The sequence below is a fragment of the Syngnathus scovelli genome, chromosome 12, assembly GCF_024217435.2.
Source record: "Syngnathus scovelli strain Florida chromosome 12, RoL_Ssco_1.2, whole genome shotgun sequence".
In the NCBI taxonomy this organism is placed as follows: Eukaryota; Metazoa; Chordata; class Actinopteri; order Syngnathiformes; family Syngnathidae; genus Syngnathus; species Syngnathus scovelli.
In genome coordinates this window covers 5832498-5857486 of record NC_090858.1, presented here as the reverse complement: position 1 = coordinate 5857486, position 24989 = coordinate 5832498, and the positions used below count along the sequence as shown (strand labels likewise).

At 39.6% G+C, this 24989-nt stretch overlaps 2 protein-coding genes and 1 long non-coding RNA gene across 15 annotated transcripts in view; 1 reads left to right on the top strand and 2 right to left on the bottom strand.

Moving 5' to 3' along the window:
- Positions 1-261: 261 nt before the first annotated feature.
- Positions 262-7140, bottom strand: LOC125978474 (uncharacterized). Its single transcript, XR_007485041.1, has 2 exons — positions 6711-7140; positions 262-1675 (listed from the first exon to the last, which is right to left on the bottom strand). It is a non-coding gene; the product is annotated as an uncharacterized lncRNA (long non-coding RNA).
- An 884-nt stretch (positions 7141-8024) lies between these two features.
- asrgl1 (asparaginase and isoaspartyl peptidase 1) lies at positions 8025-13566 on the bottom strand. 2 transcript variants are annotated; one of them, XM_049735850.2, is made up of 7 exons: positions 13302-13566; positions 12384-12581; positions 11496-11638; positions 10930-11084; positions 9210-9331; positions 8820-8930; positions 8025-8675 (listed from the first exon to the last, which is right to left on the bottom strand). In XM_049735850.2, the coding sequence occupies exons 2-7, from the start codon at positions 12568-12570 to the stop codon at positions 8464-8466; spliced, it is 930 nt and encodes a 309-aa protein (XP_049591807.1). In that variant the 5' UTR covers positions 12571-12581; positions 13302-13566; the 3' UTR covers positions 8025-8463. The 2 variants fall into 2 exon arrangements, with proteins under 2 accessions (XP_049591807.1, XP_049591808.1); XM_049735851.2 differs by lacking the exons at positions 12384-12581; positions 13302-13566 and adding an exon at positions 12263-12290.
- A 754-nt stretch (positions 13567-14320) lies between these two features.
- Positions 14321-24989, top strand: part of rims1a (regulating synaptic membrane exocytosis 1a) — a 33114-nt gene continuing 22445 nt past the window's right edge. For 3 of the 12 annotated variants that reach the window (XM_049735827.2, XM_049735822.2, XM_049735819.2), the window contains exons 1-4: positions 14323-15155; positions 17183-17257; positions 21575-21785; positions 22950-22961. In XM_049735827.2, coding sequence (XP_049591784.1) covers positions 15004-15155; positions 17183-17257; positions 21575-21785; positions 22950-22961 — 450 coding nt within the window. In that variant the 5' untranslated portion in view covers positions 14323-15003. Of the gene's footprint in view, positions 15156-17182; positions 17258-21574; positions 21786-22949; positions 22962-24989 lie in introns of all 12 variants that reach the window. The other 9 variants (XM_049735826.2, XM_049735820.2, XM_068652468.1 and 6 more) reach the window with 7 other exon arrangements.

The following is a 24989-nucleotide window of genomic DNA, read 5'->3' as shown; positions in this document are numbered from 1 at the left end:
CATTTCCTGCCAGCAGTGTGCTGCACCTTAAGCAGTTGTTTTACAATCTTCTTCTTACTCCAGCGTTAAATAATCCCAAAATGAAACATTGCTTAGGTGCCTCATGGAGACTTGGGCCAAATGAACAAGTCAAGGTTATTATCCCATTTCAAGGTCATTATGCATCATTATGCGTATGTACCTAGAGATGACACAATTATCACCTTTACTGTTATATGATCACATTTTCGTTAAAAAAAAACTAAGTATAGACTCTGAAAGTACTGCAAGTATTGTATTTTATTTAGAAAACATAACTCAAATTAGATCAAAAACTTTGTACTTTCTGGACATTAAAAATTGTAAACAGCAACAATTTAAGTTAATTCTCATGCATGCAAGATTGCACAAAAAACAGCAGTGATACAATTAATAGATTCTTTTATATTCATCACATTTGAATTTGTATAATTGATACAATATGGCAGTCTTGCAAAGCATATCAAAACACAATTTGTCAACCCACCCTGAAAAAGGCTTTAAGTGCCTTCTGAACCAATGTAAAGGGCTAAAACATAAACATTATATTCTCTAAATAAACACGAGAGAGCAAGCATGACATTAGCTGAGCATACATTATGTGACTACAGTGTGACTTGTTCCAACCGGCGAAATAAATAACCACTGATAGGATATCTTTGGTCCCACCAGTTGCTGAATTCCTGAGCCATGCAGTGCAAACAGCCCCACTCCCGGCCACCAGGGGGTGGATGCCGAGAGTGTAGGATGTTTACACTTCCTGCAACTCAGAAGTCATTGCATTTAAGTGAGAGGCTTACTCTAAAAAAAAAAAAAAATGTAGGGGGGAAGAAATACAATAAAATTAGTCCATGAAGTGATACGGGTCAATATTGTCGGACTAAGATTTCCCAAGTTTTTCCATGACCACTGAAGACTGTTTAAACAAAAGCTGCAAGAAGCATGGCACGGTATGATGGATGTGGCCGTAAGGTTGTTTGTAATAATGGCACGCCTACTTCCTTCCTTCCTTTTTTCCATGTCTGTGGTCCTGTGGTGTGTTACACAGCGCCACTAATGTGCACAGACATCAATCAATATCTCAACTTTCACAACTGCTTTTTGGTCTTGTCTCTCAAGAGGACGAGGCTGATCCCATCCACAGGGAACAGACAAGCATCATTATTTCCGCTGGCCAGTTTGTTTAGGATTTTACTTTTGATATTCACTTTTGCCTGCTTTGACAATTTGACAGCAACGCTCAGCAATCCTTGTGCAAAAATCAAGATCCAGGACCATCCTGCTGTCGACGGAAATAGAGCCCTAAAACAGAGACTGCAATTTTATCTCTAGGATAGTGGCCACTTGTTTTGGTCAACAGCAGTAGGTATGCATTTCACATGTAGTTAGTTATCCAGGATCAAGTGTCCAGGTATCAACATGACGGTACTAGCAGGTGGCTGCTGCAAACATCCGACTGAAAGCCCCAAGACCCAACACCAGCTTCCAGTCAAGGATGTTTACAGTAGCCCTGACTGCCAAACAACTTGGTAAAGCTTCAAAAGAGTATCAGTATACAACGGGCTTTACAAAATGAATACAGGTTTTGACTTGTGAGGTATCCTATGACTGCATCGGTTTGGGCCGCTGCTCCCTTGGGCTCACGCAGTGTAGAAGCCTGAAAGAAATGACATGTCTTGATCATTTGTCTTGACGAGAGAAAATAATTGCATTCCGTACATTTTTACATGCACTATTAATGACCACCCTGGATCAAGAGTGACACTCTAATTCTTGTGTTGCTGAAATAAGAGAAGGTCTTCTTTGGAAAATCTTTAAGACACCTTTCCTTAACCTCTGTTGAAACGTCATCAGGTCAATGAGAGATGAATGAGATGAGAGGTGCTTCCTTTCACAAATAGGAAGGGACAGCAAATAAATTGGACTCCTATTGCACAACGAGACTGTGCTTTAAAAAGAGCATCAACCATAAAAGGTTACTTGAGGTCAAGTTGGTGACCTCTGCCCTAGACATTTTAACAACCAAGTTCAATAAAACTATATTCCTTTCCAGATGGGTGAAATCCAAATATGTGTACTGCATTAGCCATTAGTCCAGCACAGTTGTTAGTTTCCACGATGGCTTTTCCCTTCACATTGTTGTCCGGTAAGCAAGCATCCTGTCAGCATGTGACATTCCACAGCCTTCAACTCCTATCCCACACACAGACACATACTGTATTTACCATGTAAACACCTCAACTTGTGTTTAGCCATCATGCTCACTCCCACAGCTCAGCACACGTGTGCACACAGACACACACACAAAGAAACCCAATTACATTTCACACGCAAATGATTGTGAAGAACTCCCATTGCGTCCTCTTTGACCGCCACACGAATACACAAACTGCAGTTCCTGTCTCGGTTTAGAGTCTCTTTCACGTTGACTACTGTGTCTGTCCAAATATACAGCATGCCTCTTCTGCTGGAATGTATTAAATACAGTGGATATTTGTTCTGCAGGTCAACCTCCATTGTTGTGATTTGAGAAAAACATGCATTACAAATCAATTTCAATTGTCCCAGACTGAAAAAAAAATGCATACAATGAAAGTTTTTCTAACTGCACATGGAACATTCTGACCTCTATAGTAAGCATTCAAAAATAAGCTGTATTGTTTTAATGATCTATTTCATGGCAGGACAGTAAATAGAGGAATACGCTTGCCGGGGTCTTCAATCTTGTTCCTCGAGGGCCAGTTTCCTGGATGTTTTATTTGTCTTCCTCCCTCCTTTTATATGTTCAGGATGGTTATCCAGCTTCTGCAGGTCTGGCTAATTATCTGATCATTGAAATACAGTTTGCAGAAATACAGTTTACACCAACTAGTTCATCAACAGCAGCATCCACCTTTCAGAAAAAAATGACTTCAAAACTGTGGTAGTTACTGTCATTACAAAAATAAAAGATACACGACACTATTGCTGTTTTTGAACTATCGCAAATTCCACTACTAACTTCATTTCCGACATACAAGGTTTCAAGATTATAAATGACACATAATAGAGTAGGTGGTTCACAACTGACATCTTGACTGCTGACTGCTTGAATGAGACCTGAGATCCTGATGGGATTCATGAGTCTAACATTGCCCAATCCTGTTTTGAAATGCTACATGAACAACAATCACCAAGCGAAGCTCTTTAATGAGGTAGAAAGTTTTTAGACAGCCGCCGTCCTGTCCCTCTTTCTGCCAACTAAAGAGCACTCAACTTTTTGTCCCTGATTGTCTGACTGCACTTAACTCCAAGCAGAGGCCTCTGTGAAAAGTCCTAATGGGTGCTTGACAATGCATTGAAAACCAAATGGCTCGGGAAGAGAATAGCATGTTCTCTACGTGTACGCAGCAGGCCGTTGGTTTACCTTCACATGCATAACACTCAACTGCATAACGCTTCAGGTTAAAACGCTCTCTCTCTCTCTCCCTTACACACATACACAAAGGTCTCTTGGGGAACAAAGCAAACTTTATCAGAACATTGGATTCCTGCATTCCTCAGATTCTTGGCAACCAGCTAATGCAGAAGGAGGAGAGAGACAGAAAGAGAGAGGGGAGGGAGGGGGGGGTGAAACGGTAAAGGGCACAAGATGGCCGTCCAAGGAAGCAAGCCCTGGTCAAAATTGAGCAGGTGTATGTACTAACCTCTCATTCCCTCGCAGTTTTTGAAAATGTAAACACAATCTACAGTATCACATAATTGACTGGCGCTGCAGAAGTGTGTCAATCAATGATCAATCAAGTTTTGTCTTTTTTTTTTTTTTCCAAGCAAAAGTAAATGAGGTTCGAGATTCTTTTCAAAAGTACACTTTAGTGATATTATTAAAAAGACACAAAACTATGAATGCTAAACAATCTAAATATGACGCTCAGTGCCCTTCACAGACACCATTATGCACTGACCTGCAGCATTTTTCTATTTGTATAGAGAAAGAAAATGTGAAATACAAAGTGCATGGCTTATCGCATTCATGCTTTTCATGATTTCAGACGTGTACATTGTTGCTATTGTGCCTTAGAATTATTGCAGACATTTGCAATATTGCCGTTTCCCAATTATCATGATAACCTTCTTAAAATGATTGATAACTTAGTAAACACTTGCGCCTTTGCGTAACCGTCACAAAACACACTACAGGTGTCACTGCGCTGTCGTGCAAGGTTGCAAAAATCCAAGAATTTAAACTTGCTTGCTGTGTGGTAACTGATTCATTAAACTGCAATGCCTGTTAATTCAGGGGCACACTTTTGCTCTGTGGGTCCTCGCAGCTGTTAAAAATGTGTCACCCAGAGTGGTTGCATAGGACACTAGTGGGAACACTTTCTGCACTGTTCAGCCAATTGTTAACCATACCTTCACCATGAACGTTTGGATTTCTAACAATGATCAGTTATTTCAATTTATTTTCGTAATACTCTCAGTTATTACTTTTAGCCACTGCACAGTTCTGTCTCTTTTTTTTTCCCCCAAAGGGAGGATGATGAACAGCGCAAGTTGAATGCCATTAATGGGTCAGTGACTTCTAGCTGAGTTACAGTATGTGCCAGAAAAGAACCTTTGATGTCTCACATCTTTTTTTTTTTCCTGGGTCAGTCATGAAAGTCTACCGTAATTTCAGGACTATAAGGTGCACCAGTTAAAATTAGGGAACATTTTGTTATGTTCATATATAAGCAGCATCGGATGATGAGCCGTAGGTGTTTTGAATTGAATGCTTGAATTGAAATTCTATTACCTGTATTAACCATACAAATAATTTTCCATTGTCAAAAAAATCATAAAACATCCATAGATAAGCCGCACCGGACTATGAGACGAACGGTTTTGCAAAAGTGCCAATAACACAGACTTTTCTTTTTTTACAAAAATGTAATTGGTAACTTGGGTACTTGATTTCTTGTAGTAAGACACAGAACCTCCATTCTGTTGGTTACAGCTCAGCTTAGTGGGTTTTACATTTACAGGCTTCCTGGAATGGCCTTGATGTCAACAGCATGACTTTCCACAATTAAGCCTAAGGGTATGCAAGAGCATTATGACTCCCTGTACACTTCTACTTATCTTTAAAAAGTGAGCACTTGAAACAACTCACAAAAATACCGCATTGTATTCATTCATTATTGTTCTAGTTGGTTACTGATCATTCCAGTAATACATTGATATATTGTTAACGTATGACTTCAAATACAGACACTACACTGTAATACCACCTGAGGTCCAAAACTTTTATATAAAAAAAATGTTTCTGTATTTAGCCTTGGCCTTTATGAGATTGATTCAAAGTTTCCATTCTTTATCAGTGAAAAGCCTCCTTTCTTTCTTCACTCAGTTTTCCACCCTTGACAAGTTGACCTTGTCTTGACACCCAGTCCATGTCAGCAATTTAACAGGCCACCGGATATTCCAAACAGCTTCCTGAATACTAACAGAGCTGGTGGCCTGTGTAACCAGAATTTTGATTATTAACACCGTTAACTTCTAAAGGATTACAAAGCAGGTTAATGTTCCTTGACTTCCTTTGGATACCTTGCAAAAAAAACCTCTACAGTGTCCCCTAAACAGTCAATACTAAAAAGTGTGGTTAGAAAAATTACCTAGTAATTTTTTTCTTTTTTTAAATTGAGTACCTTCAAATATTTCAATAGAAATTTTACCGTTTTTTTAAGCAAAAAGAAACATCCTTGGTCATTAAAAGCAAAACTGGAGCTCCAAGGTGATTTGATTAAATTGCTATAAAAGACAGATAGTCAGAAAAATGAGACACCAAAATTGTGAATGCATTTTTTTTTTGTATTCTACCTTTCAACTAGCCTCCTATTTAGCAATGCTCATTTCTTACATTTTTAGGATATGGATAAGGGAACTGAAATAGAATTCACCTCACTACTCTTTTCATTCTCCATGGCAAATGCACTCTGGGATGGGCTGAGAATTCGGGAAGTGACTCTTGTCATTTCCATGGCAACACTGAGGTCAACTCAGCGAGGCCGGAGACCCCTCCTCAAACACAGAGGCCCAGAGCTCTGGATCAACACAAACAACCCAGCACACACACGCACACATACACACACACGCACACAGAGTCGAGCTGTAATTAATTGCATTGAAGTTAAGAAGTGCCTGTGAGTATTAAATGTACACCACATGAAGATTAAAAGCGATGTGACTTTTAACAGAACTGCAATGTCGATGGTAATGCATTAGGTTCCGCTGAACAAAATCTGAAATGGTGTAACTATCCCAAGTAGGCAGTTCTCTTGACTGAACTTTAGTTTGGTCTTTGGGGGATTATACTAGTACAGTTCCGTCCCTGCTTCTTCCAAATTCTTATTTGGCTGGGTGGGAACCAAAGCAGCCATAGTCTCAAGGGAGGAAAGAGAAGAGAAATTAACAGGCAACACTCTGAAGGTCACGTTCACTGATGTGGTTCCTTACCTGGAAAAATATTGCAGTGATCTTTTGAAATAAAGCCACAGGCAATCAATCACAAGACAAACTAGCCTACAACATGACCACATACTATATAACATGAACTAAAAAGCGAATACCGTATATTATTATTAAGATGAGTATTGTCATTATTATTATTACAATAAACAGTTAAACGAACTGAGTGTTAAGTACCAATTCCGGAGGCAACGTTTACTCACCATGATTACTTCTTCACTGACAATAGTTGGAACAGCGGAGCAGCTTTGCTTTAGTGTACATAACAGGATGATACTACAGTTTCCATTTCTTTAAAAGGGTTATTTGAAAGCGATATTAACGTAAAAACACATTTAAGGTTCAAAGGCGAACTTCGGTCTTCTGTCAAAGCTGTCCGTCACTTGTCCTTCAAAACTCCACCGTTGAAGGATGAACTGTTTTTTGTCGCGTCCTCAAATTGAATTTTCCGGATGACTTTAAAAGATTTTTACATCACGTTTTACCCTAATCCAGCGTTTTATCGGAAATCTTGTGGTCTAAACTGCCAAAGGTTTATGTAGGTGCAAGAGTGAAAGGCGTCCTGCCCCTTCTTTCCTACCGGTGTCTAGTTAGCGTTCTTTGCACCATGAGCAATGTTAGCTTCGAAGCTATGCAGCTTCCGGTTGACGTGGTTGTCGTCAAAATAAAATGTTTGTTTTTATAAATTGCACGCGGATGAAACTATAAGAATCAATGATAGTTTATTTATCCATCAAAATGTCATATGTTAATTCTGCAAATTTAGATGCTATGGTAAATCTTCGTATACAGTTTGCTTTTATTTTTTTTAATTAATGCGCTTTTCCTGTTAGGCATCTTAGATTTAACTTGAAGCTACTTCCGGTAGGGCTGTCGCACGTAACAAACTCACCGATAGGACACGAAATGAACCCAAAAATCTCGTTTAAGAGACAGGTGTACTTCAGATTCGTGAAGACTCTGATATTAAAAATAAATAAAGATGAATATTCCTATAATACAATCCGAAATAATGTTAGTGTTTTTAGAACTGAATTGCAGAAATTCAAGACATTTTAGTAGATAGATTTGAGCTACACAAGATTCTGCACCACAATGCTTTATTCACTGTACTCCGAAGGTTTTCAACCTCAACATTAACTTTTTAATGAATGAATTAATCTTATTGATTCATCATGGTAAAATAAGTCTCGGTTAAGGCTACTTAATTAAGTGTGCGCTCATAGCTTACATGTTATGTGTGAACAGTTAGTGGTATATAGTCTGTAGGTCACCATTGCTGTCAGTGTCAACTAATCCCCACATTTTACTGATGCTTACAGTGTAAACACGAATCATCCAACCAGAGATTTAGTGTGGCCTGCCTGTATTTTATCTGCTTTTACTTCCCGATATTGTTGCTACTCAAAACAATAGATAAAAACAAGAGTGGGAAAAAAGGCCACTGTAATATATGGGCCTATTGACCATCAATGTTTTCAAACAATTACAACAAAAACACCATGAAGGAAAAAAAATCCCTCAAAATATTTTATTTTTGCAATCTGACGTAATAACACACTTCATGTCATTAATATACAGACTGGGACAAGTATCGAAAATATTGTATTGTCGACCCACTTCCTATTTTACGGTGTTTCATTTACAATAGCACCCTCTAGTGGCTCCAAACAGGAACCACATCAACATGATTAGCTGCAAAATTAATCATAATCACTAACAGAAACGAGATTGCCATCAAATTATATCATGAAATATTTCATTACAAATTCATTCATACAGTGGTGTTGATGCTAACCTTTAAAGGCTGTTTGGCAGTGTACATTCATTGTGTGCCCATGTCACTTCCCTAATGACACTCTATAAGTGAAACTATTAGGACAAATATAGTGATGAATGGATGGATAACAAAGAAATAAAAACAGCAAACCTCCCTGAGTGATGTGTTTTCTCACATCAAGGTTCATCAATGCCTTGGGTAAAATTTTCCCCGGTGTACAAGCCATAGTGTAGGGTATCCTTTTGTGCTGCAGCCCAGGCCATTTGAAGACTGCTGAAGCGAGCAGCCCACTGACCCTGTGGATCCACAGTCACCACTCCACCCAATCCCTGAACTCTTGACTTCATGTAGGCCAGGCCCAAGTCAGAGGCTGCCTCCACTGAGTGACCTGAGTATGACAGTTTACCTATATACATGCTGAGCTTTTAAGTTTGGAACATTTTGGACAGAGTATTGAGTGATGAGTGTTTATGTTGACACAAATATATATTTTGTTTCAGATAAATGTCTTTGTGCATATGTATTTCAGTACCTTGCTCCATGTGAAACAGGATGAGTCTGGCCAGAGTAACCTTCATAATGGCCTCTCCGTGGCCGGTGGTTGACACAGCTCCCACCTGATTATCAGCAAAGCCTCCACATCCTGTCACACATATAAACATTACAAAACTCACACTTGTTCTATTTTTTAGTACTATGCAATTGTGGGCAACTGAAGCCTTGTTGGAAATTTCTGTCACATAGTCACATAGTTTTATTTGCATAGCATTCACATACAAAGAACAAACTTTCTTTTTTTTTATTTAATGTTTTATGATAGTATATACCAGTACAAGGTTTGCTTCCTCTACCCTTTGTCCTCCCTTGTTAAAGAAAACCTGTTACACCTCATTATAACTTCATTACTGATCGGAAGACTAACCAATGCAAGGTGTGTCACCGACACGTCCTTCCATCTTGTTCAGAATCCCACCAGTGGAAGTAGCGCATGCTACATTGCCTTCAATGTCAACTGCCACAGCTCCAACAGTGCCCATCTTTCCCCTACACAAGAAAACATGATTTCAGGCTGCTTTGCATTGTAAGGCGGCAGGATATCTCGTCCAAATATAGTCAAAGTCTATTTTTTTTCACAAATCGTAATTTTTGTGCATTTTGTAGCCAATTTATAGAGGCGAAAATAGTTTGAAAAAAAATCTCTTGTCAGAATAATGTATTTTGTTTACAATGTTCACGTTTTTGTCATATTATTAGATACATAACGATTAGGAACTGCTCCAAAACATATTGGTTTGGAGGAAGATAAAGGGTTTTATTGGTATTGATCCCAAATACGTGAGATGCCTCTCGCTCCCTCTCTCTCTATAATGCTATTATAGAGATTTTGTGTATTATTTTGTAAAATACTGACATGACAGTTGTGGTATTAATAGGAAGATAGGTCTCTTAAGTCATCACCAAAGGCCCAACAATTCCACATAGCATCAGAACAAACCATGTAATGTTAAAGTCTTCTCTTATTGGTCATAAGTTGTATTCTGTAGTGAATAAATAAGTGAATAAAGCAGCACAAATAAACACCACAGACAAAAAGGTATGTTTATTGATACAGTAAATATAATTACACACTACTAGGCTGCAAAATACTCAGAATACCCCCCCCCCCCCCCCCACACACACACACACACACACACACGTCATTACTTTCTCCTTATCTTTGTTGGTGCGACGAAACGAAAACATGCTAATACCAGACGCCTAAACAAACAGGATAACAAATATTGATCAAGGTAAAATGCTAGGGTTGATAGATTATTTTGATTGTATGATTATGTTGGAATGTAGACTATAATGATTAACCAAACTTGTCCTGTTCTCACAACGCAGTAAAATAAAGTGGTTGCATCCTCTGCTTGATTGACCAGCTGCAGACGAAGCAATCAAAGTTGTTCTGTTTCCCCCAACGTCTTAAAACACTCCCTGCTCTGATTTGACCAGAGGCCGTGGGTTCACCAAACCTGTCCTGCCTCTCTCAATAAATATGCTCTTGCAGGAGGCCTAAATCAGACTTCGTTTGAACATCGCTGTATGTACAGTGACCAACGTTTTCTCCACTTGCAAGTGCCAAAAGGGCATACTGTCTCGCGTGTGGTTCTTGCAAATAAGTTAGAGTGAGCACATAAACTGGTGCAAAATGCAAATATGCAAGACATGTCAGTTATGTCAATAGTGTAATCTGTGTAAATATGCTTGGAGCATATCAAGAGTTTCTTGCATCATCTTTGTATTTTTCAAGGCAATGAGCTGCTTGTCAGAATCTCTCTGCATGTGCTTCGACATTATACCACTTGCGCAACAGCACAATTTATACTACCTGTACATCTGAAGACTTTGAGAAGATTTGGAAAAGACACTTGGAAGGCTATCAAATTATGGAGGTTTTAGTGTCAGTCAAGTCCCAGCAACGTGGTCAGCCAAATTCCCAAACACAGTAAACTAGACCTGCTCCTTTGAGTGTCTTTGAAAACACACAGAGCAAAGTCCAATGTGCTTTGTGTTTTATAATCAAGTCCATAAAAATAAAACGTTTGGAATGGAACAATCAGAAGGGATTAAAATTGGCATTATATGACATAACTTACATTTGGCACTCCACAGGGTTGGCATCAGGTGCCAGGTTTTTTTCCCACCGCATTCGGGCGTATTTAGTGATGAGGGATTCTTGGGGCACCTCAGGGATACCCATGGCCCGGGCAAACTCATTAGCACCATGAGCTGTCAGACAAGTATGTGTGGTCTAGAAGAAAGAAAATATTATAAATTTCATTTTTAAAAACATTAAAAACTATTGATGGTACATTTAATTGAAATTTGGCTGATAATTGTATTAGCATTAAGTGAGATGAGTCCACATAAAAAGAAAAAAATTATCCTCTATACTTTTTAATCAAGCTGTGCTCATTTTTGACCTCTTAGAGAAGTCCGTGAGCTGGATAAAACATATGTATATAAAAGTGAATGAATCTCAAGTTGGCTCTACTAAGTGCCACCCTACTACTTATTTGACTAGTTAATAATAACTGACAGGTAAGATGACCAATTCCGTGATAACACCGCTAGAAAAAAAAAAACGATTGTTGCAACTAAAAATCATTTCTAGGCAAGGACCAAGAATACTTCAAGCGTTCCTTGTAGATGGTTTATTTACCTTTTCCATGACCAATCTTGCTAGCTGCACAGGGTTGGCTATATTGCGTACAGCAGAGACAGCACCACAACCCAGTGTTTTGCCATCCATCACAATGGCATCCATTTCCACATTGCCATTGTTGGTCAGCACTGATCCACACCCTAAAAAAAGAACAACTCCAAATGAATGAACTGAATGAACGTAGGCAATGGACAATAAAAAAAAGAGTTATGCATGCAGGTGTACGTGTCCAGAAATCTGCACCCGTGAGACCACAAGATCACGTGAGTTCATGCTGAAGAGTTGATTCCCCTGATGGCAGCCTTTCGTTCACATTGTTATGCTTTTTGGACATTATTTTGGGGAATTTGGCTCCTCTACCAGGAATTTTTAATAAGCTCCAGATTTGCCACTCCATGGCCTGCCTGTTCCCCTTAATTTTGCTTGATAGTCTAATTTGGGATTCATTTCCACATAAGTATACAGTATTTTTTTCAAACAATCAACAATTTCAACAATTTTGTTTTACCAACATTTCCATTGCTGCATTCCACATATGCAATATTGCAATTTTCATCCTTTTACGAGGTATCGGTTGCTCCACTGCCGTATGGGTGGAACATGATCAATTAAGAGAATTGGGTTACATTGGATTGTAAGTTTAAAATGATGGCAGTGCAACAGCTTCATGAATGAATAACGCATTCTCCAGTGTCTTTATAACGTGCCCAGTCCACAGCAGTGCAATAACCACACAGATGACCCATGCATGACGGCAGTTTCACCTTCGCTGAACATTTTGCCCAAATATTTTTCAGAGCACTCAACTTTTAAGTCCCCTGTGACCACCTGAGGGAAACAGAAAAAAAAAACTGAGCAAAATGTTGCAGATTGCTGCCAATTCACCTGCATTGAAGCTGGGGTTATTCTCCATCTTGGTCACAGCCTCAACCACAGCATCCATGCTGCTTCCCCTCCGCTGGAGGATGACATACCCGGATCGAGCCGCTGCGCAAACCCCAGCAGTGGACTCCTTTGACTTTTCATTTGGCACAACGCCAGCCCCTCCGTGGACTACGATAACAGGAAGCATGGCAATCACCTCTGCAGAAAATGAGGTATAACTGATATTTTTCCTCATGATACCTTACCCAGGTATACAAGTATAGGCCGACACAAAGCAAATGATGACAAGCTTGCAAAAATGATGATAATGATCATTATATTCTTATGATAATGATAATATGCTCCACTTGTAGGGACAACCAGTGCAGAGAATTAATGAATGAATGGATGATACCGAAAATAACTTTTCATTTTAAAAACAAACTGACATATCAGAGGCGTCAGAGAGAGAAAGAATAAGTTTACGGAAACTATTAATGTTTATGTGGAGTGAAACATTGTTTTCTTGTGACGAGCATGCGGTCAGGCAGAACTGAGCTATCTGCGGTTAATCTTCTAAACAGCAGACAGCAGAAAACAAATTAAAGCAAGAGCATTTTCAAACACGAAGACAAAAAAAAAGCCACGTAAATAGATGTTCTCCTTAAAATACAGATCACAAACTAAGAAGGGAAGAAATTGTGGCAATATACTTATGTTATGACTGCAAATATCGAGCAACAAAGCCCGCCTGCAATAATAAAACACTTATTATAAATACAAATAATAATGCAAGAAAATAATGCTTTTTAGAGAAGGAAGGAAATCATGCAGAAATCGACATTTCAGTACGAATACGTATTGTAAAAAGGGTCAGGTGACCAGCTTGCGTAACCTTTTATTTATTAACGTTTCATGTTATAAAAAGCAACCACTTACCAAAAGGTCTCTTGATTCCATATGGATACGACTTCAAGTTAACGAACCGCTTCCTTTTCCTCCGCTTGCTCAGCAAATCAAAAAATGAAATGTGTACTCTGCTACCATCAGGCGAATAAAAACAAACATGGAAGGTGCACGGCGCCCCCTAACGGCGGACCTATAACACGCCCCAGAAGCATGAGCTACCCCAAACAAATACATAGTATGTCACAACGGGATAATAAAATAGTGATGATCACGTGTTTCACTTACAATGTTTTCTTTCCAATTGAATTATTGTGTGAAATATGGGTCTGTTTCATTGAACAAATCTGATTAGAAGCCACAACTTACTCTGTTGTATGAATGGCAATAGGTTAATTATAACTTTTTGCTGGTAGTAAAAAATAAAGTGCTGGTTGTGAACATCTAGGGGAAAAAAAGGACCACGAATAAACTGCTGGTATACTGTCAATGGTGCCATGATCCTAAAGCATGTTTTCATGTGAATGGATCAGTATTACTGTTTTACAAACACAGTGTCGTAAGTGCTACAAAAACATGTCTATTTAAATGGGGGATTTTTATATCGCGGATTTCACTTATTACAGGGGTGGTCAGGAACGCACCACCCACGATGGAGGGAATTTACTGTAATTGTTGAATGCACTAAGCCAAAGTATGTTGTTCTAGTTTTACTGTAAATGACAGAGAAATCTTCAATAGTGTGACGGCCCTTTATAGGATACGTACAGCTGACCAATAAGAAAAAGGTGTTCTCTTGCGGGGGACGTTTAAGCCTTAAAGAGACAGGAGTCTAAAGAGCAGCAGATGATTGAGCATACTACATGAAGTTAATCACATAAATGATTAAGGTTATTATTGAATTGAGTTTATCTCGCAGGCATGCATTGTCCAAATGAGCCCCAAATACAGTAAAAACAAAACACTTGCATGTGTTTTTAAGGCTGTTAGGCCGTTAGACAACTGTCAACTGGGGACGGGAAAACCTGATATCTCGCCCCTGAGGAAACCCTTTATTTTGATACGTGCGACAGGCTGCCGTGAGCGCGCATTTTCCCGGCGAGCGGAGCCCCCCATTCTCAAATTAGGGCGGCGCGTTCCTGCTGCAAAAGAAGTGAACGCGCTCGAGGGGCTGCGGTCCCATTGACGGCTCTGTCTCCTTGACAGCAGCATCAGCATCAGCATCAGCATCAGCAAGAAGTGTCTGCCTCGCCTTGCAGCGACGCAGCCAGGCCAGTGGTCGAGCGGAGACCGCCTTCCGTTGCTACCTCCCTCTCCTTTGCTCGGCCGGAACCAAGATCATCCCCGTGTGCCATAGTCCGCACCGACCGCCGGAGAAATGGGCTCCCCGTGAAACGGAGGTGGTGGAGGGGAAAGGCGGGCGGGTGGGAGGGGGGGTGGGGGTTCGACACCGGAGCTACAAGAGGGAAAAGGAGAGGCAATAACGTCAATCGTGAACATTGCCGCTACCACAATCACCATCGCTGTCATAGCTACTATCACACCGCCGCCGCCGCCGCCCTCGCCGCTGCCGCGCCGGGTGCCTCCCCCCCAACCGCCATGGGAACTCCGCATCAGTCGCTCCTTAGACTGCTTCATCCGCGGGCCATGTCGTGATCCGTGGGCTCCGCCAGCGGGTTTTCGTGATCCGTGATCCCAATCGAGGGGAAGGAAGAGGAGGGTGGTGGTCGGCAAGATGTTTGCCTCAGTAGGCCCTCGGGGTCCACCCGTCGCTCAGGCCATCCCAGAGCCCGACTTGAGCCACTTGACCGAGGACGAGAGGAAGATCATCATGGCTGTGCTGGCTCGGCAACGGGAGGAAGAAGCAAAGGAGGAGGCCATGCTAAAGTGAGCTAAAGAAAGATTGCTGTGTGTGCGTGCGAGTGTGTGTGACAGAACTCCTCTTCCACTCTTGTGTAACTAGTGCTTCAGAATCAGTACCACAGTTCCTCTGTATCTGACCATGCATGGGTTTCATGTGTGTGCATGGCATGGATCGTTGGATTCTTCTACACTCTCTCGCACACTGGCTGCAGTGAAAGACTGACTAAAAGTGAGAGAAAAAAAAAAAGACCTGGATGAGGTTTTGATACTGACGTTGGGTTATGGGTAAATTGATGGTTGGATCAAGAGTGTGTCACTCTACAACTCATCACCAGCAGGATGGCATCCCACTTCTACTCCCTTCTCTGAGAAACAGAAACTAATTTCTCATTTGCACTTGTCTCATTAGCATCACCACCATGAGTCATGCTTATGCTTCAGTCAAGTGGACTGTATTTGCTTTTAACCTGAAGTATTTCAATGACAGATGCAGCGGCAACGGGGCAACTGAATAGCGGAAAGCTCACTGATGCCTGACATGGCACATAGTAAAAGTAAAACCCTCCCTGTTGGCTTTTATCTGTGCAGCATCCATCTCAACAGCTGCTGTTCCCAGCTCTGGGGTGCGGTTGAGCTTTTCCCATCCTTATGCACGATATGTAGGCCAGAGCACTTGCAAACAGAAAGGCTGTTATAGAACCAGTAGGCCAATAACAGTGTGGGGAGAAGGTGCCTGTTTAATGTCATTGTGAATCAGGAGTCACTTGTATCCAATGTGTGCATCCATTCACCTCCTCTGTCATCCTTTAGACTGTCTCCATCCACGCATCTATGAAGAAAGGTCCAATGTTGGTCATTGCGATAAGTACGGAAATGAACCCAATACTACATAGTCCAGGTTAAATCCCCTTTTCATAGTATCTGCACAACACCACACACAGATAGATAGCTCGGATGACCCACCTAAGATACACGCTCCTCAAGCGCTACGATTCTGTTCTATTTTAAGCACTCTGCGTGGACTGATAGTCCAGCTCTGGAATGGAGGATCGATTCACTGCATCTAAAGTAGGAAATGTCCAATATATAGCTTCATCTCTAAGTGGCCATGCATCATTTTTTGGTCATGTTTCAGAAGCCAAGGATTCAGATGTGTCATTTTGTAGAGGCTGCAAATAAGATTGTCAGCACCTATGTCTTAACTTGGACTGGCCTCAGCTTCTCATCAGTCTTTAAAAGAAGATTGACTCACCAAAGCCATCTTTCTGATTGGGCCTCACCGGTTGACAAGTGAAAATTATTCACAAAAGTATTGGATGACTATTAATTGCATCTACGGCAAGAAAACATGCACAACATCTCATAGTCGATGTTGCTTTAACGCTGCTAACTCACTGCTAGTGCGGGTATCTTCGTTCAGGGCCTTTCCATATTGTTTGCATGTTTGGATTCTGTCCCGCCGTTTGCAGCTGTAAGCAAAACTCTCCCCACTTTTCTGGGATGATGTTTGGTGTGAGTCTCTTGCAAGATGCAAGTTAGTATCTAATTTTATAAAATTAAAATTGCTAATAAATGAAAATGCAGGGGGAAATCTCTAATATAAAATATATTTAAATGATTGACAATAAGACATTTTATCTCTTTGACATGTGTGTAGAGGTTAGTCAGACTAAACACATCCACATTTATTTTTCATCAATGAAAATTGTGAAATTATGTCATGCATTTGACCATAAAGTAACAAATAATTTGATGCTTGAAAATCTCTTGGATTAAGATAAGAGAAGATAAAATACGATATTCTTTGATTTGTCCCACTCGAGGGAATTCCAGTATACAGCAGCCATAATTGAATAAAATTAAAAAGAATTACAAATAGTGTTAGCCTGAAAATCATATCAGACCAGGAAAGAGTTTCAAATGCTTTATAGTGCTAATAATAGTAATAGCATAGTAGCAATCGTAATATTAGTCTTTGTAAACTGTCAATAAAAAAGCTACTATGTGTAATGTAATCAAAGTGACAACGTTTCTTATTTTGTGTATTTCAGAGAAGAGAAGCCTATCCAAGCGAGAACAGTAAACTTGGTCGGGCAGAAAAAACCTCTGCAGCAAAACGATGTCCGGTGAGTGGCTTACCCAATTGATGGGGACTTTGAAATTGAAATTTGAAAAGTGACTTTAGAGCGGATCCTTAACCGTTTATGCTTTTGCTTCACATCGTACTTTGATTTGTTGTGATCTTGAATGTGTCACTGGGGTAAAAACTGCAGTTGAAAAATTGCATTGCAAAGAAACACATGTTGGTATCGTTAGGGATGTCGGGATCCCATATGCACATCGGCTATCGGTCCAATATCAGCCCAAAAAAAACCTATTGGATTTTATCTCTGATATTACCACTCTGGATTTAGCATGCAGGGCCCATGTAATCAAAACCATTCGCTAAAGATGATTATGTCGGTGGTGTGGGAGTCCACTACAGGGCTCTATGGTGTGCCAGATTTGGGGTGCACTCCGTGCAGGCGCCCACGATATGACAGGTACAACCAGCCGAAGTCGCCTTAACTTTAAAAACAATGTTTATAATTAATATTAAACCTTATGGTAGAAAAAAAAAAATCACATTCACAAAATGAACTTCCATCGCCGGTTTATGATGTCCATTAATGTGCAGACTACAACTAACAATTTTATTGCATGCTTACGACCCTGTTGAGGTTAAGTGCCTCAGAAATTGGATGTATGGATAGCAAACACTGTGTCGTTACTGTCATAACAGACATTAATACTTGTTACAATGCAGATATGGTTCCTTTTTGACTGACCAAAAACATACATGATGGGTTAGCGGTTTTGAAAATAGATGGATCGTACCAGTATGACCAGGACTGCGTCATTGTATTGTGCTATGACAAACACTGACTTGCCTCTCTTTGGCTCACTTCAGCTTTATGGAGCATGGTTGAAAAGTGTTTTGTTAAAGTGCTCTATTATAAAAGTTATATTTGAAGTTCTCACAAATGGAATCCACTTTTCAGCCGTCACACTAACATTGGTGTTTTGAAATCGTGCAGAGTACAATGGAAGCCAAGACTACGGAGCCATTCACGATTTTCCGACCAATGTCAGAAAGCTTGATCTATGTCGCAGATTGTGGCTCCTCCAGCAACTTCCAGCTAAATAGTTTTATTATCATGATGCTAAACTATGATGATGAACCACATAAAAAAAATTCTATTTTATGTTCCTGTGCATTGATAATATTTCGTACTTTAGTCCATTTCAAGAGGGGGGGGGGGGGGGGGTAGGCGAGGAGAAGCAGATGGAGGAAGCACCAGAGCCAACAGCAGATTTAAGTGGGCAGTGTGCTCCCCAGACAAAGCTCCATATGGCCTGGTAATGCCATACACAGGCAGACATAGTCACAGCATGTATACGTACACATCAAGATGGCAAGTTCGTAGCGCTTGAACACAAATGTACCTCAAGGAGATGTAAGGGCCATCCCCCTTCATTGCCTTCAAGGGTGACTTTGTGGACCACTTTATTCAAAAGGTTGAACAGTGTTATAAATCTTCAGACATTATTCTGCCAAGGCCAAACAATTCTAATTTGGATCGGCACCAAACTGTAACACGTTGCTGATTCCATAGACATCAAGGTCCTGCATACTGTATGCCAGAATGTTGTCATTAAGATTCATGCAGTTTATTGAAAAGTGAGCAAAGGTTGAGAAGTCTTGCGATGCGTTGCAAAATACGCAAACCTTTGTTTGTTTTATTAAACATATTCAGGATTCAGTGGTGGTATAAATAAGTAACAGAAGTTATTGTAATAGCAAGGGAATGATTAAAAAGTCTACAGTGTGTCCACCTTCCTCTCAAGCCAACAGTTTCGGGTGTACTACCCCAATTGCAAATTCTGCTGGGATAAACTCCAGCTAACCCAAGACCCTAATGAGGACAACGGTACAGAAATAGATGGATGGCTGTTTCTAAAAATGTATCAGTTTTGAAGTTCTTAGAATGAATTATTCAAATTTACAGTGTAATGTCAGGAGGAAAGAAACTCTAAAGGCAAGAAAGATGATTCTGTTTCCCCATTATTACTTTCACAGTACCACCAACTACAATATGTCGTATTAGGCAAATAAGTAGTGTTTTTATTGTGTGTAAAAGTAAATACATACATTTAATTTTTATTTAGCCGGAAAGCAAATGCAGATAAAAGACACCCAAGGTGTCCAATGTATAAAGATAAACACCTTTCTGCTTCACATTTGTGGACAACAGTTTCAGAAACAAGTACACACTTAGATTGAGAGTTAATATTGAAAGGAGGTTTGAAAGGTGGGTCGGGTTGGGTTAGTGAATGGTGGGGACTACACACGAGCAACCCAGCAGGGTGAATTCTGTAACGGAACTGAGGGAAGTTGGAACAGCTTGATAGAGCAAACGAGAGAACCTGCATGTGCCTGCTTCCATATGGTCACAGCACATTTCATGCAGTGTATATATATATATATATATATATATATATATATATATATATATATATACATTTATATATATATTTTTATATATTTTTTATATATATACATTTATATATATATTTTTATATATTTTTTATATATATATATATATTTCATATTTTTTTCCAGTATATGCTTTGTCTGTGAAAATGAAAAGGCCAGTTTTCATGTCAATAATGTTTCAAAATGTCAAATGGGATCATTTTGTTAATTCCAAAAAGAAAGATAACAACTTTAACATTCTAAAAAAGATATATTAACATACCCCTCTAGCGCAAAAGATAATTTTGAATGTGTGAATTGTGGTGCGTCATAGCACAATGCAAGTTTCCAAAGTTCAGATACTGTTTCAAAAGAGGTGCTAAAGTATTTGCTGCAAATAATAAAGTGTTAAAATGACTGTGGGTGGATGTGCTTTGAATGCAAGAAACTCTTAAAGACAAAATGTTAGACATCATGGAAGTGTTACCAAACTTGACGTTAAATTTGAATGTGATGAAATCCAAACATTTACTTCACTTCTTATGAGTTTAAGTAAGATCTAAATGACAATTGGGTGAATTCCTATTTCACAAAATTTTATTTTGATTTATGTCCACTTCCTATTTGAATGTTGATCCAAGTACAAGGATAATGGCTCTTATAGGCCCCGGAGAACCAAATCCCAACAGGGAATAGCTGAGGCTGGCTCTGACTCCCAACGACATGCCAACTTGCCTTCAAAAAGCTCAGAACTGAAGACACAATGTGCCAATATTTGGCTTTGTAGCACTAATGAACCTCAACGACTGAGGGTCTTTATTTTTTATTTGCCGTATTTTGGATGCAAGTACTGAATATTAAGCAGAAGGTCTTTTCCACTTGGGTTTTTATTGTGATTGAGCATCCAGATTGTCATCCAAAACTATTGTGGGAAACAAATGATTTATTTACCTCTTTTGTTAAAGTTCCATGGGCAGCTAACAGAGATGTGGAAGAGTCTCAGTGTTGATATTCAAAAGTTGAAAGTTTCAAAATTGATATGATGTGTTAGAGTGTGCAGAATTATTATTCGTTTTTGTCATGCCTCCACCATCTTCAGAATTTTTCATGCACAGTTAGAGCCATGGATCAGGTACTAAATCCTGCAGCGCAGCAGCAGGTGACCTCTTTGTGACCTTTAGCTATGGCTCCTTAGGTATACACGTGTGTTAAGTACAAATGGGTGTCCTTTTTTTTTTTTTTTTAGGTGTTATGTGTTTTAATGGGAAGGTGAAGGATTTTTTTTTTTTTTTTTTTTTAAAGATCCGGCATGGCTCAGTGTGCATTCTCCTGCCATTGTGATCATGTTCACTGGCAGAGCTAGAGGGGGTGCCGTGGGGGCAATGCCCCCCCTGAAATATGCTTGGACCCCCTCAGGTGCCACCCCAAATAAATTACTTTTGGCTATTTTACAATTTTTCCAGGAAAATTCTTTGGGTTTGTAAAAGAAAAAATACTGTTTTGTTTTGCTGATCCCCTGAGATATCCTTGGGTCCCCCATGACCCCTCAAGGAAAAATATCCTTGCTCAGCCAGTCTCCTTGAGCAAGACACTGAACCCCCAGTTGCTCCTGATGCTGTCGGTAAATGAGGTAACGCTTGAAGGCGCTTAAGCACTTTGAGTACCAACAGAGGTGTCGAATGTAGTCATACAATACAATACAACTTTATTTATATAGCGCATTTAACAACAACTGACGCGCTAACAAAGCACAGTACATAGAACTTAATGGTACAACCACAAAGACAGTCAAAACGGTGAATTAAAACTAAACAAAAATATTTGTAATATGTATATATATCAATCCCTCAGTTATTTTCAGCTTTTGTTTCCCTCAGCTCCTTTTTTCATTTCGTCCAGCACTTACTCAACTTTTAATATGTCCCAGGGGCATCCAGCAGCAGCTTTCCAGCTACAGGGAGACGGTGATCAGGCAGGCCACAGCTGCAGCAGGCTCGGCGGTTCACAGAGACGACGCACCTACCTGCGGCATCTGCCAGAAGACCAAGTTTGCAGATGGTTGTGGGAACTTGTGCTCGTACTGCCAGACCAAGTTCTGTGCCCGCTGCGGAGGGAGGGTCTCGCTTCGATCCAATACGGTGAGATTGAGAGAATTTTATTGCTTCTATTTCCATGAAGGTTTGGAGCCTAATTGTAAGTCATTTGCTTTTCTTCCATGCCACAAAAAGTAATGTGACAAACTTTCTTTGTGCCCCATTCCATTGACATTGCCAAAATCTGTTTCAGTGAGGGGAATCTTTACTTTGAATAAATAAACAAAATCAATATTGATAAAAAGGGACAAAAATGCCTTTTCTGCTACAAAGACACAAACTTGAAAATATATACAATGCGTATGTAGATATTTTCATATATGCTATTATTCAATACTACAAATAGCCAATATCAATCAGAAAGAATGTTATACAATTTGAGCCAACACACATTGGATTATTTGCAGCCGTACCTAATATTGTGGCAGGTAAGGTTCAGAATACAATTTTCAAGTCACAATAACTTGAATCAACTTAATTTACAGCAAACATTTTTGGGTCAAAGTCTCCAATATATTGTAGCAAACACATCAAACTCGTACTGCATCACAAGCATCCACGTATATATGTTTGCTGCTATTCCACTGTATATGTTACAATATATTTGATATACAGTAGTCCTACTGTTTGTTTATGTGTGATGCCACCGCAGTGTGACCCAGGCAGAAGCTGCTAAAGGTTAATTGGGCATTACACTGAGTTGTGGATGGAGGGGGTAGTCTCCCACTCTGTCTGGGTCTCGCAGGGGTGCAGGGGTGCCCTATCAACACACAGCAGGGGGGGGGGGGGGCGTGTGTTAGTAAAGGCGTTACAACTTCCGCTGAAATAGGTGGTGTGCCTCTCCATCCCTCGCTTCTGCTCCCGGTGTGGCATTTAATGATCCCACACAGACTTAAACATACAGCCTGAAGTCTACTCTAATTATTGCCTGCCATGGGGTCTGAGGCGGTATGATTGGGTGGGTGGCAGTTTTATTAATTGGGATAAAGTTCACTGTTACATACATTTCACTTGGATATTGGTAAGAAATAAAAACCCAACAGAACCACAGAGGTGACTTGTAAACTCATTTTGTTATTTCATAAACGATGCTTACATGTTAAAAAAAAAAAGGAAAAAAGAAAAATAGTTCTGTAAACCAACCTTCTATGTATTTTACTAAGTTTCTCACTTTTTTTCATATACATGCATGGCTTAACTGGGCTGAAGGAGGACAAAGTGGTGAGTAGTGATTTTTTTTTTTTATTAAGTAGTCAGTACTTAAAAACTGTAGTTTGTGTCATTAGAACGGCTTGTTGATAGTCAGATTTCTGCTTTGTAAGTTGTCTTTTCTTTTAAATACAAATGTCATCGAAAAGAGAAAGCCAAAATTGGAAACTAAGCGTAGAAAGACATTTAGTGCTATTATTTATTTTTGTCACTTGCCGAGGTCATGCTGAATGATCATGTATGATACTGGTGACGGGTGGCAAACATGCACTTATCTGCTTGTACAGTTGAGTCAGGTTGAGGACCTTATTTGGCAAACTTCCCTTCCAGAAACAGCCAAATCAGCACTTCTCTAGGAGTGCTTTGCTGTTTTCCTGTTTGTAGAAGTGTCCGTTGCACTCAACAGTGACACATTTTCCGTTCATTGTGGGCTTAAGGAAACATTTAAAATGATGCCTGACATTTACATTAAAATGTTTGTCTTCTTAGGCATTTTTGTAATTCAATGTACACATGTGAACATGCATGAAATGACTGAAGGCCTTGCTAGTTGATGTCATTTCCAAAAATTATTTGAAAAATAAGTCAATTTTCTTTTTTTTTAAAACTGTCATTAACAAGAACGCTTCACTTGACCTTCGTCCAGCATTAACAATAACTGAGATAATAGACAGTCTGTGATAACCACTGGTAACCATGGGAATGAATGAATGTTTTTAATTTGTATTTTGTCTTTTTTTATTTTTGTATTATCGTTATATTAATAAACTATAATATTGAATATATTTTTTAAACAACAGTTTTTCAGTGCTTCTCAATTATTATCTGTTATGCCCACCCAGGAAAAAGAATATCTTCCATGACAATAAATATGATCATTTTTCTATAAAATTATAATAAGTACACTTCTGTATGACATTGAACTATATAACATGATCACACAGGCCTTCTGCTACAGTGCAGATCTGTTAAATTGGCCTCTGAACCCCATGCAAATAAACTACCATACTGAAAACATTGGATAGCTAACCTCTTAGGTTGACAAAAATTAATCTAGTGATGACAGGAATGTGCTATTAAGGTTGAAATAGCACAAAAATGTGTTGCAAATGTCTATTGATCCAAGTCAGAAATGATGTGTCGCGGCACAACACAGTAGAAAAAGCCTTGAGCGATGTGCCATCTCCTGTTAATGCCACAAAGGCTCATGATTACTATTGATTGGCAGTCTCACGAGTTACGTCCACCTCCACGTGCGTCTCTCATTGACTGGTCTTAAGGGGCCCATCTTTCTTCTGCTTCTTGCCGTATATTACCATATGAAATCCACACGTACACTGGTAGGATCTCAGTGTGTAGTGCTTATCTACAAATAGCTGGATATACACCAGAGAAAATGACAGACATCTCAAGGGAAATTCTATTTCCATGCTGCTATGGGCCCTTTCCAAATGGCACCCTGCTTTTATATGTGTTGGGTTGTCAGCGTCTATGGATTGAATACATCACATGCTATTTTATTTGACTAAGTGGCATAAAGGTGGTGAGGGGTTGTTTATTACAAATGCTCAGTGTTGCTTTTATAACATTTATTTATTACATTACATGACAAGATTAGTAAATGCCAATCAGAAATTGTAGTTAACAATGGCAAAAAATAATCTGGAATATCTGCAACCACTTACGCGAGTAAGTTTTTCTAACTGCTGCCTGTGGTCCCTTTTTTTTTTTTTTTAACTTTATTTACTTTTAAAATCAAGTAATCAGTACAATAACTACATTATTTTTTCATGGCAACACTGTTCATAGATGTGCAAACCATTCAAAGTTCAATATTTGTGGAAACTATTTGTTTGACTTGTATGTTATCTGCGTACGTATGTATGTACCTGTGTACTGTACATGAACTGTATGTGTGTGTGTGTGTATTGTGTTGCAGGGGAGTTGTGGTGTGCTGATGTAGTACCTCATTAGCTGCTGTGGACACTAATCTCCTTTGTGGCAGTCTTTCATCCTTAACTCAGGATTTATAGACGCCCA

Coding starts and splice junctions, on each gene's coding strand:
- asrgl1 (XM_049735850.2), bottom strand. CDS start 12,570: ATGCTTCCTGTTATCGTAGTCCACGGAGGGGCTGGCGTTGTGCCAAAT. Junction 9,332..10,929: donor AACCCTGTGGAGTGCCAAAT/GTAAGTTATGTC, acceptor TTTCTTGTGTAG/GGGAAAGATGGGCACTGTTG. Junction 8,676..8,819: donor CCTGTTTCACATGGAGCAAG/GTACTGAAATAC, acceptor TGTCATACTCAG/GTCACTCAGTGGAGGCAGCC.